Source organism: Callospermophilus lateralis, chromosome 18 (genome assembly GCF_048772815.1).
Source record: "Callospermophilus lateralis isolate mCalLat2 chromosome 18, mCalLat2.hap1, whole genome shotgun sequence".
Classification (NCBI taxonomy): domain Eukaryota; kingdom Metazoa; phylum Chordata; class Mammalia; order Rodentia; family Sciuridae; genus Callospermophilus; species Callospermophilus lateralis.
This window is the reverse complement of record NC_135322.1, coordinates 50,071,896-50,088,550: the sequence shown is the minus strand read 5'-3', so window position 1 is coordinate 50,088,550 and position 16,655 is coordinate 50,071,896. Positions and strand designations below refer to the sequence as shown.

General features: G+C 48.8%; 2 protein-coding genes across 5 annotated transcripts in view; both read right to left on the bottom strand.

Annotated features, from left to right (window-relative positions):
- Nfatc3 (nuclear factor of activated T cells 3) overlaps positions 1–1,974 on the bottom strand; it is a 100,285-nt gene extending 98,311 nt beyond the window's left edge. For all 3 annotated transcript variants that reach the window (XM_076837423.2, XM_076837425.2, XM_076837424.1), the window contains exon 1: positions 1,612–1,974. In XM_076837423.2, the coding sequence (XP_076693538.1) occupies positions 1,612–1,714 (103 nt within the window). In that variant the 5' untranslated portion in view covers positions 1,715–1,974. The remainder of the gene's footprint in view (positions 1–1,611) is intronic.
- A 5,261-nt stretch (positions 1,975–7,235) lies between these two features.
- Positions 7,236–16,655, bottom strand: part of Dus2 (dihydrouridine synthase 2) — a 48,194-nt gene continuing 38,774 nt past the window's right edge. For both annotated transcript variants that reach the window (XM_076837463.1, XM_076837462.1), the window contains exons 10-16: positions 15,916–16,002; positions 14,517–14,685; positions 12,189–12,310; positions 10,801–10,950; positions 9,024–9,111; positions 8,051–8,124; positions 7,236–7,821 (exon numbers count right to left, since the gene is read on the bottom strand). In XM_076837463.1, the coding sequence (XP_076693578.1) occupies positions 7,584–7,821; positions 8,051–8,124; positions 9,024–9,111; positions 10,801–10,950; positions 12,189–12,310; positions 14,517–14,685; positions 15,916–16,002 (928 nt within the window). In that variant the 3' untranslated portion in view covers positions 7,236–7,583. The remainder of the gene's footprint in view (positions 7,822–8,050; positions 8,125–9,023; positions 9,112–10,800; positions 10,951–12,188; positions 12,311–14,516; positions 14,686–15,915; positions 16,003–16,655) is intronic.

Below are 16,655 nucleotides of genomic sequence, written 5' to 3'. Positions count from 1 at the left end.
TGACCCTAGCAAAATCTGTGCCTAGGAAAGTTGGTATCAATTGTTTATCTTCTTTATAACGTATTCAAACATTGTTTTTATTTTGTTTAGTCCCAATAATCTGAGTACAATTTAATGCCATCCTCTCCACAAATTCCACTTTTTCTGTTTCTTCCTCTGTTACAAAATACATCATGAGTCAATCTGCCTAATTATTTGGACTATGTGTTTCCTCCAACTATCGCCCCAGCTCCTGAGGAGCCAGTCCTTTTTGCATCAAAGTAACACCACATTTAACATAATAGATGCTCAAATGTTGGTGGAACTGAAAAGAGCCAGACACCATGCCTGCCTGTACCAAGAGGCTGAGGCTGGTGAGTTCAAAGCCAACCTCAGCAAAAGTAAGGCACTAAGCAACTCAGTGAGACCCTCTCTAAATAAAATACAAAATAGGGCTGGGGATATCAGTGGTCGAGAGGCCCTGAGTTCAATCCCCAGTACAAAAAGAAAGAAAGAAAATGGAAAAGAAATGCAGCCAATAAATAACTATTGCAAATTATTTATTACTTTGAAAAAGACACCTAAACATAAAGAATAAAAAGATCTGATAAAACAAGTACTGAAGCGTCCAGAGAATTCTTATGCCTCACGTTCAGGTAAATTTCCAATCCAACTCTAGAGAACCATCTGTTAAACATCAATATTAACATGAAGTAATTCACCTAAATACCCAGAAAGAATAAATAGGGAGTACCCTACCCATCCACTTTTTTGAGTTCTCCTGCATATGTAACTGAATTTAATGAACCACAGTATTCCAAACCAGGTCATAGGAGAATGCCAAGTTCCCAGTCGTCCTGTTTCTATTTCCTGATTGGTCTGACCTGCAAGAATTACAGTGTCCAGCTTTCCCAATTTACGATCTCCTTTAAAATGTTCTAAGGAGAGAGCTTTCTCTTAAAACAAGACTTTCAGAACTTTCTAGGATAATTATAAAAAAAGATATCCTACTTTAAAACAAAATATAACAAAACTTACCCTTTCCTATAGCAAGAAAACAGTTTTCAGATAAATTCCGTTATAATTACACTCCGAATTAGGTATAGGCCATAAACTTGCACAACTGAAAGTTATCCCGAAAGCATTACTCCCCTAGCAACGTAGATTTTTAAAAACAGTACACGAATTTTAAAAGAATCCTACCCCTCAAATACGCCTCTTTAAAAAAAAAAGAAGAAGAATAATTTTTAAAACAACCTAGCACAGATGAAATACCAAGTGCGCCTCACATAACACTGGGATAACATTTTCTCTGCACCACGCTGGCAAAGGAGCGACAACCAGACGCCACTTGGGCTGCGGCCCCGACCCTCGGCCTCCAAACCCCGGGTATGCACCGGCCACTGGCGTCCCGGAGTCAAGTTCCTCCCTAGTTTGCTTCACAGGCAAGCGAGCAGCCACTTCCACGGTACAGCAACTCACACACCTCCTCAGCTCTTTAAATTTGTCTTTACCCAGTACGCTCACTCACACCAGGTTAACAGTGCTCGAACAATCGGAGAACCAGGCAAAAGCGAGCTCGCGCTAGCCTGGAGAGGCACGTTCCTCAGTCCCGCCCGGCCCGGCACCCACCTGCAGGCCGCGAGCCCGGGGGCGGCGGCGCCGGCGCCCCGTCCTCGCCAAAGACGAGTTTGAAGTCGAGCTCGTCGTGGGTGCCACAGTTTGCAGTAGTCATCGGCGTGGCCCGGAATGCCGCGGCTCCTCCTCAGGCGGCGGCGGTGGCGGAGGCGGCGGCAGCGGGCTCCTCAGCGCCGCTTCATGCCGGGCCGCGCCGGCCAGGAGGTCGTGGCTCTTCGGCAAACTTTCCGGGCGTGGCCCGCCACGCTGAGCGTTTCGTTTCGAACTAGAAAGCTGGCCGTGCGTGGAGCAGCAGTAGGAGCTGCAACCGCTGCCAGTTGCGGTGTCTAAGTCGCCACCGCCGCCTTGGCCAAAGTTCCCCGCCCCCCAAGAGTCGCCGCCACCACCGCCGCTGCTGGCGCGCGCCCGCGCCGTACCGCGCACCCGACCCCGCCCCCTGCCGCGCGCCCATCCGACCCGGCCACTCATAGGCCGGCAGCGCTGCGGGCCCCGCCCCTCGCCAACCTATCGTGTGACTTCCCTGTCTGCGAGAAGGAAGTCACGTGAAAGCCTTGTTGCCTCCCGGGAGTTGTAGTTACGCCTCTGTTCCCTCCGGAACTCCTAAACCAAGCCCTTGTTAGAGCCCATAGTCCTCTTCAGTTGGATTAGAGAAACCACCACAGGCCAATTGGAGAAGATGCTTTTCCTCATTAGGCAGAGTTCACGTCGAGGAAGGAGCACCAGTAGGGTTATGGGTTTGATGATGGGCGGCCTTTTAGAGTTACTCCTGATGACAGGATTTAAAGAATGCATGGTGGCCCGCCTGGGCGGCACACGCCTTTAATCCCCATACCTCGGAAAGCTGAGGCTATGTGCTCTCGAGGTCAGCTGAGCAAAAATAAAAGCCGCTGAGCGCGGTGGCGCACGCCTATTATCCCAGCCGTTCAGGTGGCAGAGGCTGAGGCAGGAGTATCGCAAGTTAAAAGCCAGCCTCAGCAACTTAAGCGGGACCTTGTCTCAATATAGAAAATAAAAAGGGCTGGAGACGTAGCTCAATGGTTAGGCGTCCCCTGGGTTCAATCCCATCCCTCCATCCCAACTTCAACGGTGGAATTTCGAAAGAGCAGGGACTGAACGGAGGCTCCAGGTAAGGAGTGGATGGAGCCCAAGGAAATGGGTAGCAACAGACCCTCTACGGTGGAGTGGGGCCCGTGTCTTGATGGTTGTACCTTTGTCTGCCCCACTAGCCTGCCTTGCTTGGAAGCAGCGTGTGCATTCTAGGATTCATCGAAAAGACAGAGGGGCAGGGCTTATCTCCCTATCAAAGTTGAGCAGGCAGAGCAGGGAACTCCTTGTGAGCTCGGGTCACTCACAGCTTTGACCTCTACATCCCCATACACAGCCATGAATGCAGGAGGGATCTTGTCCCGTCCATCCCCAGAGGCCTGCCTTCTCCTAGGACAGCCCAAGACATTGCCTCTTGGGTCTGGGGACTCTGCTTGTTTACTTGGGGATCCACTGAGGCTCATGAGTAGACAGGGAGTCAGGAGAGGCACTAATGATGGTCTCCCCAGGCTCCTTGCCCCTGGCAAAAGGCCCACAGGGCATAGTATCTCCTGAAGAGCATTACTGGAAGAACCCACGGTGCTGCCTCAAGAGGCTTGAGTGCAGATGGGAGGCCTGAAAAGTGCCACCTCACAGGGCCTACAGCATACCCACACCACCCACAAAAACCCCTGGGAGAGGAGGCTAGGTGGAGCTCTTTGTAGAGATCTCAGTGACTCCTGAGCTATCAGGGAGCCCTAGGGGGAACCTAACTAGGTCAGGAGAACTAGGAATGTCCTGAGCATGTGAGACATTCATCTTGGACCAGTTCATTCCTGCACAGTGCTGTGTGCCTTTACCTACTCTGGATCTGGGGATGCAGAGATAAATTAAGTCTCCCTTCAGGAATCAGGGGAAGGGTAACAGCAAATCTCTAATTACTGTACAAAGAGATTAGAGCTGTGCCAGCAGTTCTGAAAGGTTCAAAAATTCCCTGGCTGCAGGACCTTCATAGGGTAGGTAAGAACAGGAGATACAAGCAAGAGGTAAGAAAGGTTGTTCCAGGCAAAGAACAGACTTCCAAAGACTTGGAGACCAGAAAGTACCGCAATAAGCAGTAGACAAAGGGGAAGCTGAATGTGTGGACAGAGATCTATAGGCCACTACAAGATGCCTGGATTTATATCCTGAGGACAGTAGAGAGCTATGGAAGGGTTTAGAGCAAGGGTATTGCATGATCAGAATTCTGGATGGAACACTGGAATGGGGAGTTGGGTGAGGTTAATGGCAGGAGATGACAAACTGACCAACTAGGGGGAAAAATGGCTTTTGGTAGAAAGTTCTTCCCAACAAGCAGTCCTGCCTTCAGAGAATCTCCAACCTGGAGCCCAAATGCCATTCCAGCTCTGTAGCCCTCTGCCTTAAGTTAACGGCCCACCTATTAGTACCACATGCGATATGATCCTGATATAGTGTAAGGTGCCAAAAGCTTAGTCAGCTCACCTCCCCACCGCACAAAACTTAAAGCAACTTCAGGATGAATCCCCTTCCCCACCATTATACACATACCTCCCAGGTTGTCATCTGCATTTAGAAAATAGACCCTTATCCCAGGTCTTCTTTCCCTCCGGACACGATTTCACCTGAACCAGGAGCTCAGCCAATCAGACGAAAGGGCAGGCAAGAGAGAGATCCAGGGCCTGCCAGCTCCTTCACCCCTACACCCCAATTGGACCACAGACAAAATGTAGATGGCTTGAAAAATTCGCCCATTTATCAAATGTTCAGCAATGCAAGGACTGAGCATCTGGAGAACACTTAGAATGGGTCATGTTGTGGGGCAGACTTCTGGTCTGTAATAAACTGAGAATTTAACAAGGAGTGATGAGGTCTGGGGCAGGAGTGGCCACCAACTGCAGGGAGCAATTGGTTTTGTTTAAGAAAAAGTAACAATGGCCAGGATGCTGCAGGTTATGAAGGGACCTATAAACACACACCCAAAAATGCATACTGTTTCCACCCTCTTTCCCAGCAAGGGCCAAGATTTCCCCTCATTACCTCTTTATAAGACAAGTTCCAAAGGCCCTGCAGGTCACCTGATCCACTCCTTACCTAAGAGCACTATGAAATGAAAGCCCAGGAGCCAGGGAAGTAGAATGCAGGAACACCCTTCTCCCTCATGTGTGAATGCCAGCCAGGCCTGAATATCAGATAAAGACATTTCTTTTACCAGCTGCCACAGGCCTGGTCCTGAGGTCCCACTGTTGAAGGTTCTGTGTTCTCAAAGCCATAGGATGGTATAGTTTAGCCCAACCCAGCCCCTTGTTTCACTCCAGGGGGAAACAGGAGGCTTGGCAGAAACTCAATTTAAACAAGTTCCTCCTCTCCATGCCATGAATCTCTCATCTGAAGCTCTTGGTTTAGTCTTCTGTGCTTGCTCCCCAACCCCCAGGCCAACACTGGCCATAAAGGACATAAGGACTGCCCTTGTGCAGCTCCCAAATCAGGGTGGAAAAGATAAGACCAGCCAACTACACCTCAGAAAGTTAGCTGCTGGAGTCAGCACAGGGTGCTGAGAAGATAGGTCAGCACTTTGTCCTCACTAGGCAGAGGGATTTGGTCTCAGTCCAGAGGGCAGTCTCAAGATATCCAGGGAGGCCCTAAGATAAGGACCTGTAGATCTAAGAGATTTCCCCTTCACCTTTGCACAAATCCAGTCTTCTTTCGATACCATTGGAAATCCTGCCACCTTCTCCAATCTTACTCACCTCTCCCTCTTGTGCTCATATCAAAACCTTTAGTCAGCTGGGGTTGTGGCTCAGTGGTAGAGCACTTGCCTAGTATGTGTGGGGCACTGGGTTAGATTCTCACCACCACATATAAACAAATAAATGAATAAAGGTCCATCAATAACTGATAAATATTAGGAAAAAAAACACAACCTTTTGTCCCTAAAATATGATGAGTTAAGGGAAAGGCCTCAAAAGTAGGTAAATGGATGTATAAGTATTGAGCTACTAGCCCAGAAAGGGGTCTGGGGGTTTTAAGTGGCCTAATTTAAGGTAGGCATGGTCACTAATGGTGGATAAAGTCTTTAGGCCTATCTAAGGCTCTCAGTCCCAGGCTTTGGGCAGGTTACCACTGAGGTGCAATGAAGTGAGACCGTTTGAGGACCAACATATTCAACCAGGACCTGTTTTTTTTTTTTAATTTTTTTAGTTGTTGATAGACCTTTATTTTATTTATTTTTATATGTGGTGCCAAGAATAGAACCCAGTGCCTCACACGTGTCAGGCAAGTGCACTACCACTGAGCCCCAGCACCCCAGTCCCTCAACTAGGACCTATGCCAAACGTCCTCAGTCACCAGACATAAAGTAACCAGCCCCTCCCTACCTGACTCTAGTGAATGAGCCTCTCCCCTATGCCCTCAGAGGCTCCAAACTCCAGCCTCTATCTTAATGGAACTCTATCCCTGCCTGTCTTTCCCCATGACCCAGCAATGAACCTAACCCTGACGGGGAAGGAGACATTCCCAGGAAAACCACACTGACAGGAGAAAAGATCAGTGGCCATTCCCATCCGAGGGGTGGGATTTAGTGCCTCCCCAGTGACAGAGGGGGCTCCATTGGGGTTATTCTGTTTGCGCAGTTCCAAGGCTCTGGGAAGCAGCTGGGATTGAGTATTCTTATCTCAACACAAAAAAGCAAGTGTGGGTGACAGGGAAGGGCAGCACTGGGACTAGGACAAAGCCTCACCCACCAAACCCTTGACTCAGAGACCCATGGAGACAAGGGCTACTGGCTAGAAAGGGGGCCAGACCCTAGGTCAGGTTGCCACAGAGCCATTAGGTTGATCCAAGGGAGATGTAAGGAGGATAGCCTTGGCCCAGAGGGGAATCCTCCCCTCATAGTGCCTAGAAAAGGGGAGGACACACAGCATGTTTACAGCAGAGGAAATGGGGGCGGAGCTGGGCAGAGACCTTTGGTCAGAATGCCCCTCCCAGTAAGTGGGGGGAGGCCCCAAGAGATGAGGTAGTGGCTGACTGTTTGCTTCTCACTGCCAAGAGGAAATTAAAGTGAATCTGCCACTTCCTTCCGCCCCAAGTTGGTTGGGGAGGGGGAAGAGTGGGTGTGACCTGTGAATGCAATAGCCAAACTGCTGTCACCCACAGCTTCCAGTGCCCACTATACAAAGCAGGTATTTCACCAGGTCTGAGCTCCAATCACCTTTCAGGCTTAAAGACTGAAGAATCAGATCAACACTCCCCACCCCACTGGGCTGGTCACTTAATGGGCCAGCAGACACCCTAGTCCTTTCCCAAATTCTCATTGAATTTACTTTTTTTTTTTTTTTTTTTGTAAGAATTTACTTTTTCTTTCTAAGGAAAGTCAATTAATGCCTAACACCTCATGTTTCCTATGTTAGAATGGGTCTCTTGGACCTTCTTAGGTCAACCCAAGTCTGGTGGGCCTGAAAGTTGATAGCCCATCCCCCAGCTCCATCATACCCATAAGGATGTGCAGGGGACATGCTTTGGAAGCTACATTTCTTCACAAAGGGTGGGAGTAGAATAATCATGCTAGGACACAAGTCTATGTGTGAAGATGCCCAGGGCTGAAGCAGTCAGCCATGGGTAACAGTGGGAAGGTGTCTTTATTGCACTGTACCAATGTCAAATTAGGGATAAACCACCTGAAAACCTCCTGTTTTCAAAGACAATACTCAAATCACTAGGAACTTGGCCCTGCCAGTCAGAAGAAATGCGATACACACCTGGGCACTCCTTGGCCTTTGTTCCAGACTGATGACCTAGTCCTGGACCTCCTACACTCTTGCCAGGCAGGGCCAGCAAACTGACCAAGTGGCATTTGGTTCATGCTCCAGTATCAAGGCCACCTAGTGCCACGCCCATGAAGAGGGTTACCATGGCAGGGACAGTAGTCACCAACCTTCCAGGGTCCTCTTTTCACCACTTCCCAATGTCACAAAGGGCTTCTTGCATAGCTCCTTAGGCAGGGCTGGCTCCTGAGTTCTGGGGCCTCCAGAGTCTTGGTCAAGAGCCTCCCGCTTACGTTTGTACAATGAAAGGCTCTCCTCACCAAGCCGACCCTCAGGGAGGCCCTGGCTCCGCAGACAGACGATGGCTGCAGTCTGTTCCGCCAATTTCTTGGACTTGTCCCTGGACAGTTGAGTAATAGGGAAATAAGACAGGTGGGCAGGTTGCAGGATGAAAGGCCAGGAATTCTTACTCTTATACATCCTTAGCAGAGATTCTGATAAAACTGAATAAAGTGTCATCATGCAGGGACATCAGTGCTCAGGCACACCATCCACCCAACCCTCCCAGACCAATGCTGGATTCAGGACCTCCCACCCCAAGCCTCATGCCCTCTGATAAGAAAACTCACCACAAGGTGGACTGGTACTTTTGCTCTGCAACGGTGACAACAGAGCAAAACATGCGATCTAGGGGTCGTTGAACCTGGTACAAAGGACAAAGGAAAAAGGGCTGATTGCCCTCAAGGCCCACCTGCCCCATCGCATCAAAGGAAGGTAAAGGAAAGTACTTCTAACCTAATGCAACTGAAGGCTGTCTATTCATATGCTTCTCCCATGTAAAAGGAGGTGCGTCTTCTAAGGAAAAAAAGCCACCTATACAAATTAACAATGACACCATGTGTGACCAAATTTCTGTCATGAACCCAAACAAAGGGCCGTCAAGTCCTTAACTGCCCGCGAATATGGGACCTCCTCCTACTGAGGAGTTTACCAGATGGCAAAGGGGTGAAAGAGGACATGGGTGGGGACAGAGAAGATACATCTGGAAGACCAGGTGATATGGATGAGTGGATGAGACCTGAAGCAGCAAGGCATATGGGAGGTCACATGCTCCATGCTGAGGGTCTTGGAATTAGATCCTACAGGCACTGGGGAGCTGATAACTTGAGCAAGAGAGACAGAGGTTAGATTTGTGTTGCAAAAGTCACTCTGGCAGAAGGGGACACAAGGCATAGAAGGTACAAGCCTGTCTGGAAGAGGCAGAGCACCCTAAACAAGGAATGACCAAAAGAAGTGAAGCAAGGTTTTAATCTCAAGGTTTCCACACCACAGGCCCCATGTCTAGGCCCTAGTTCTGTGCCCCACTGGCTAAGGTCCAATCCAAAGATATACCTGCCAGGTTTGACAATAGTCCAAGGTCAGAGCGGAAGGGCTATCAGCAACTGACCCAGCCACAAGCAACTTCTGCATGCCTAGAGGGCGAAGCTAGACACTAGCCAAATAGTCTAGAATTCAGGGTATGAACTGTGGGTGTACTAGGCGATGGCACCACTGGAGGGAGCACCATGGCTGGTTGCAGGGCAGTCACAGCTAGGAACTCACCGTCTCATACACAGGCTGTGCCAACTTCTCTCTCCGGCACCACTCCAGCAGGCACATCTTGGGGGTGATCTGGGGTGGATAGGCTCTCCTGTGGAAAGGAGAAGAAGCATTCAGGAACCACTCACCATCTCTACTCCCCCTCTTACCAATGGTGCCACTCAGCTGATAGGGGCTGCAGGAACTGAGACCCCAGGCTGCTGCCTTAAGGATCCTATGCTTACTCCTCTGGGCTCCCCTTCCTTTCCTGCCAGTGGTTGGTAACTAGGTTCTACCTAAAGCAAAGATGGGCTTCAGCATTCTAGGGAAACTGAAGGTGGGGAGAATCCTAAAACTCGATCTTGAAAAACAGTCTTTAAGGGCTGGGGTTGTGGCTCAGCGGTAGAGTGCTCGCCTGGCACATGTAAGACCCTGGGTTCGATCCTCAGCACCACATAAAAATAAATAAACAAATTAAAGATATAGTGTCCGTGTAACTAAAAAATATTTTTAAAAATTATTTTAAAAATAGTCTTTAATAACCAAGAATGAAGGTCCAATTTGCTTCACAACACAAGATTTCTGAGAGTAGACAAAGGTGAGGAACTTAGCTCAGGATTCTAACTCAGTGCCCACTCTGACTCCATCTGCCAAGTGTCAAAACAATCTGTTGCTGCCATGGACACAATGAACTCTGATGTCAGAGTCTGTCTGAGACAGAGTGACAATGTAGGAGGGACATGTTTCAACTTCCCACTGGGAGCTCCCTCTGGCATGTGACTGCCCATCAGTCATCCTCTCACCCCTACCACACAACACCACACAGTCTTGCCAGAGAAGACTGGATTCTGGTCTGGGTCCAGGGACTGAAGAAAGGCTCAGATCAGATGGCAGAGGACAAGGATGAGGGCACCATTCAAAGCTGAGTCACAAGCCTGGAGTGGTGACACGTGTCTATAATCCAAGTGGCTTGGGAAGCTGAGTCAGGAGGATCCTCAAGTTTTAGGTCAGCCTGTATAACTTAGTGAGACCCCTGACTCGATATAAAAAAATAAAAAGGAATAGGGATATAGGTTAGTGGTAAAGCACCCCAGGTTCAATCGCCAGTACAGGGGTGAGGGGGAAGGAGGTGGGAGAGCTGAGTCACAACCTAAAGTGAAAATAAAGTAAAAATAAGCATGAAGCTACTTCTGCCTAAAGAGGGAACCACAGAGCTGGTGAGGGCAGTGAATGTGGGCAGGGATCCAGAGTCAAATGAAGGTGAAGCTCCTATAGCTGTTGGGGAATTCCATGTAGGCAGCTAGCTCCTCAAGGCCAGGGGGAAAGAAGCATTGACTTTTAGGAATAGAAAACAAGTTCCCCTGCCACAGGGGGAGAGGGATTGGTCTGGGAAAAAGTAGAGTTTGGTTGCTCTTGAGACAACACGCACATCGTCAAACAGTCCTGCCTGGGCTTTCAGGGACTGTCTTAGCTGAAAATGTCTTCTCTGGGAACAAGTATCCAAACCAAACAAGTATTCAAGGAGATTTGTAGTACCTAAGCATTTGGGGATACTAAAGATTGAACCCAGGGCACTCTACCACTAAACTACATCCCCAGTCCTTTTTATTTTTTGAGATAGGATCTCAGAAGTTGCCCAGGCTGGTCTCAAACTTGTGATCCTCCTGCCTCAGCCTCCCTAGTAGCTGAGATTACAGGCATGTGCCACTGTGCCCAGCACATACAGCAACCAGCATGTTGGCCTAGTCATACTCTGAAGGTACTGGCCCTGGCCCATGCTAAGGCTAAGCTGGAAACCTACCTCTCAAACTTGACAGCCATTTTAATGACACCAGAGGTATCTTCAACTGGTTCCCCCACCTTCTCTGCAGTCTTGGCCAAGAGCTCAGCCCTCCGGGCATCCATCTTCTGAGTAGTCTCCTCATAGAATGCACCAAGGCCAAAGGCATCACTATAAGAGGAAGTAGAACAGAGCAGGCACCTTAGTAGAGCAGCATTCAGGGTACTTTAGGAACCCAGGGCCCCACGACTGAGAATCAATTGGACCAAATGCCATGAGGGCCTGGCCAGAACAAAAGCCTCCTGCCCAGCCCATTATTAACCTAGACAGGAAGCTAGAATGAATGTCCCTGAGCAGGGAAGCTGGGGTGGGTGGAAAAGGTTCTAAGGTCACCCTCACTACTTATAGTCTCTCCCCCATGATGACCAGACAAGTGGGTATTCCCAGCAGCTGTGATAGAGTTTCCCTACACTGATTAAGCACATGGGATTTATGCAGCTTCTTCTTTATGTCAGCCCATGGCAGGAAGAGATGGAGGCCTGACCACTGAGTGGTTCCCAACTTCCCATCTGGCCTCAAAGAGCTGCCATGGGCCTAACTGGAACTGAGGTAGGTACCACCAGAGCTGCTGAATTATACTCAGTTTGGAGCTTCCAAGAACCAAGGTCCAGCTACCTAAGCTATTAGAGTAGAGAAAGAATCAAGGCCACAAGCCAGGGGCATTGAGAATAATTCTGGCAAATATTTTCCCTCTGGGAGGTATCTTGAGGGCTGGAGGCCCTGCAAGTGGATGGATCCCTAAGAATGAGATTGGTTCAGAAGGGCTTCTTGGAGGATACAGACAAGGGGAGAGGCTTTCTAGGCAGAGTACCCAGCAGGAGCACAGGTATGGAGGTATGAAAGAGGATAGGTAGACAGGGAGCCATAGGAGCCAGGACTAGGCTAAGCTATGAAGTACCTCCAGTGTCAACCACCTGAGTTGTAGCTACACCAGATCTGGAGGATCAAACAGTGGCCTCTCAAACTGCAATGTAATGGGTGTGGGAACAGACCCAGGCCAGAGGCTCTATTCAATAGCCCTACCTCTCCTGACTATAGCCTGGCATGTTACGGGCTTGTTAATGGAAAAGCCCCTTCCTCCTCAGGAATTCCTAAGCCTATCTTTTGTATTCCTCTAATATACTAGTGCCCTACTTCCCAAAACCCTATTGTTGAGATGAGTCTAGGATTAAAACATTCCAAAGCTTTGAATGTATCACACTCTATGAGGCAAAGCTGTACCATCACCTCACTCCTACAGATCACCGTCCAGAAGTTATGTAGCCTGACACCCTGGGCCATCATAAGGCTCAAGGTCAAGCCTGGGAAACATCTGCAAAGACAGATGGATAGTTCATTGCCCTTCTTACCAAATTTCCTGAGAAGACTGGGCAGCATGGAGCAACCTTCCCTGGGGTGACTCCAACTGTTCCCGCAGCATCTGGCACAAGCAGTACTTGGTATTGGTGTAGTGGTTGTCATACTGCACCGCCTGAGAAGAAAACTGGTGTGAGTCCATCTGCTACCAGCAGGTGCCAAGGCCTGAGCTAGGCTTCAAAGGCAAGAAAAAAGACTCCAAGGGGCATCAGAGGTATGATTACAGCCAAGGCAGTGTGACCCCATAAAAGCCATCTACTCCTCCAGCTGGTGGTACAAAGTTTGAGAGTCACAGTCAAGGCCCACAATCAGAAATACATTTTCCTGCTTGAGGTCTACAAGTGCAGGAATCCCTGTCCTGCTTTGGCCACCACAGACTATGATGGAAAACCTACTACAGGGAAGGGGAACACCAAGGACAGGGGTGAGAGTCTTCTTAGAGCTTGGTGTACCTTCTCTTCTGACATCTTGATTAAGTTCTCTCCAACTTCCCCTACAAGGGTAGGGTACAGCTCCATTTACCAGGCATATTTGATATACTATATGTCACTTCATATCTTTATACAAAGTGCAGCTATTATTCCATTCCACAGCCTTGGAAGTGAGTCTCAGGAAGGAAAGATGACTGCCCAAGGGTACCATCGACACCCACATGGTCAAGGACAGGGTAGGAGAGCAACAGTAGATAAAAAAACAGTAGATAATAACTCCTCCTAGCCCTTGCTCTCTATAATTATATATTTTAGAATCTCTGCCTGAGTCTTTATCATCGTGCCTAGGAAGGTGCTATGATGTACTCATGACAAAATGGGAAATAAGTGGGTAAGCCCCAGCCAACAGCAGAGCCATGATTCAGCTTATTTGGACCTGAAGACATCTGGCTGGACCAAAAGCCAGCCCTGCTGACACTTAAGTCCACTCTCTTTCTCTGACAACACACCCTCTTGAAAGCTGCCAAGGGACAGTGAAGCAGGAGTAATAACATCACCTTTCACCCAGTGAGCAGACTCAGCATTGCTAAACATGTCTTCTCTGCTGTACATCTGCCAGCTGGCCAGAAGAGATGGAAAGCTGACCTGGGATGAGGCAAAGTCCCTTGCCTCTAGCTGACCCAGACCACTGGAGAACTGGTTGTAACCAAACTGCCCAACAATACATCCAGAACCAAGGGGATGAGGGCTGTAGCACTGAAGAGAGGAGGCTCTAGGACAGTGGCTTCCCAGCTCTGGACAAAGGCTCAAGTCCTCCTACCATCCCCAGCTTGCTCGGCCATGGGAACCCCACATGCATGGCCATAACTTAAAGAGGACATAAGTAGCTCCATGCAGGTAAGCCCTAGGATTAAAGAAGGTGGAAGCCTGCTCTGAGCAAGAGCTACATTCTCCACCCAGGTCCAATTCACTGAAGAGTTTGAGGACCACTCAGTTTCTGCCTATAGATGTGTAACAGAGTCCCACAGAGTCCCACAGTTGTGGAAAACAGGTGTGAACTCATTAAAATTTTTAAAAAAAATTCCTTTGCAGGGAAATGCCCCTAGTGCTACCATTGTGCTCCCAGTCGAAAGAAACTGCTTTAGAAATATCTATTCATGGGGCTGGGGATGTGGCTCAAGCGGTAGCGCGCTCGCCTGGCATGTGTGCGGCCCGGGTTCGATCCTCAGCACCACATACAAACAAAGATGCTGTATCCGCCGATAACTAAAAAATAAATATTAAAATTCTGTCTCTCTCTCTCTCCACTCTCTCTTTAAAAAAAAAAGAAAAATCTATTCATTAAGTAGAGCATTAAAGTTAGATTATTCCCTAATTCATAGCAAAGCATCCTAGAAATTAGCAATAGAAAAGTTTTAGAAGTGATTTTGACAGATAAGTCAAATCAGGTGAGAAATCTCTATAATCTGTCTCCAGCAATGACAACAATGGCTCTTCCTGGCTTTGGCTGCACCTGTTCCAACACAGAGCCATGACTGTCTTTGGTGACACAAAACCTCTTTGTCCATGTGCATGGGCATGTGGACATGTGGAGTGTAAGGGAGAAAGAAGACAATATCATGTGTGTGGGGTCTCAGCAGCATCCTGGATCCAGAAGATCCTTGCTATGACCTCTATATCTCTGGAAGCTTTAGAAGATGATGATGGGGCACATATCCTAGCATCTTCTCTTCATATGGCAGCTGATGAGACTCAGTGCCATACTCCAAGAGCTAAAAAGGAAAGGAGCAGAACAACAAGGGCTGCTGGCTGCTGGAGGCCCCCATAAAGTGCTCTCTGAAGGATTGTGGCAGACAGAAATGGGAGTTTTGAAAAAGTGCAGACACGTACATATCTTATGTACTTCTGCATGACCTCCTCCAGGGGCCGCAGACCCTCTTTGAGGAAGATGGATGGGTTCCACATGGCCGCTCGGGCTACCATCACTGAAGAGGCAGCTGTGGCTTGTCGAAATTCCTCTATGTCCAAATGCTGCTGGATGTGTTCATGAGATCCTCCACTGAAAAGCAACAGGAGGGTTAGGTGTGTCTTCATTATGGAACCTACCAGTATTTTCAGAAAAAGGCAACTTCCTGATCTGCCACTCATTAACAGTGGGGTTTTGGCCAAGTCACTTCAGTTATTAGAGCTTCAACAAAATGGAGATTATAATCTCACTAAGTAAGATAACATATGTAAAGTAATCCAAACCATGCCTGGTATTTATTAGGTATTCCAGACCTTTTACTTTCCTCCTCTTCCCTCATCCAATACAGTAGCAAATGTCAGCCCACATCTGAAGACATGAAAAAAAAAAAAACTGAGTAGCCACCCATATGTCTTCTAAGCACTGGGTCAAATCCCTGGAAAGGAGGATACACTGGTGATCATGAGGGTCCGGAAGAAGGCCAATTTGGTCATAATTCCCCTTCCTCTGCCCTGATGCTCCAGGATCCCCTCAGAAAGTGCTCTGTCCTCATCTGTTTCATCAGGAAACTGCTGGTAGTCTCTGTCCAGATCTAGTCAAATGGGGCGAGGACCCTCAGGTGATGATAGTAGAAATGACAGACTCAAGGGTTTTGAATAGCCCTGGCTTCTCCAAGCCACCCGCAAAATTCACTACCTTGGGGACACAGTGCCCAGCTGCACCCCAACCCTTAGTTCTTCCCTCCCACCTATTGGGTATGCATTTTGTCAGGGCTTCCCCATATGCAACCTCCCAGACTCCTTTAGGTGCAGGGCTGAACTGAACACAGGCCAGTTCCCCAGTACCAAATAGGTGTGGCCTCTGGGCTGCTCATCAGTACCTCACACCTGCTAGTCCATATTCCTGGTACTATAAATACCCAGAGTGCTTCTCTGGGTTTCTATGACCTACATTACTTTCCCTGAGCCAAAGCCCTATGAACATAATCCCCTGCACCATGCACAAGTCACCCTGGGTATGACATTACTTTGCCATCAGTCTGTTTCAGCAGCCACCTTATCACTCTCCCCAAGCTCAGGCATCAGAGAGCCCTGAGCTGCCCTGCACCCTACATTAGCCGCTCACCAGAGCGCAAGTGGCCTGACTTAATTGATAGCCACTTTTCTGCCTCATTTACCACTCTGCATCTTGCTCCACTTTTTTCCCCCCTTTTCCTTTATGGTCATTTTTTAATGCTCTCATTCCTTTTCTTAAATACCTGCTCAAGTCCATTCTGAATGAGTTGGGGCATAAAAAAGTAAACGGAGAAGATGAGAGGCTTACTTGGCTATGACAGGAATGGAGAGGGTTTCAGCAATGGCTTTGATGACTTCACAGCTGACAGGGTGCTGAGGTCGCTCCTCCCGCTTCCTTGGAGACAAAAGAGAGAGAGAGAGAGAGATGGGGCTGAAGGCTGAATGCTCACCCATATTTATCTTAGCTAAGACCTACTGTCCTCCCTACTGAACCTCAGGAAGATTAGGCAGCCATGTGGTCATCGAGGACAGGTTGCAGGAATGGCCTCCCTAATCTCTAGGGAAGAACTCTGTGGTGAGGAGTAGGAGCAGCCGAGGTCCATGCTGAGAAGGCAAGTCCAAATCTCAGAGGCCAGCAGGCAAGGCATGACTACAGGAGGCCAATGTAAATGGCTTGGCAACGAAGGTCATGCTGCTTTCCCTGACTTCCCCTTGCCTCCGCCAGAGATGAGAGACAGTGCTATAAGAACGCTACCCCGACTGTCCCAGTCTTATCCTCTCTAAGGGACTGGGAACAGCTGCTACTCAGACTGACCACTCCCACACAGCTGCCTGTGCGGAAGCCAAGTTTCACAGCTGATCCTGGGGAAAAGCACCTGACACAGGGTAGGCCCCGTGCCCAGGGTGGCCAGGGCAAGCCACAGAGCTTGGCTGTCATGATAAACCACAGGGGAAGCAGGACATGACGCAAGGCCTCTCCTTCCAAAGTTGACTGAAAGCAGTTCTTGTGCATGAGTGAGCAAGTCTTAGGGACTCTGAGGCAACACC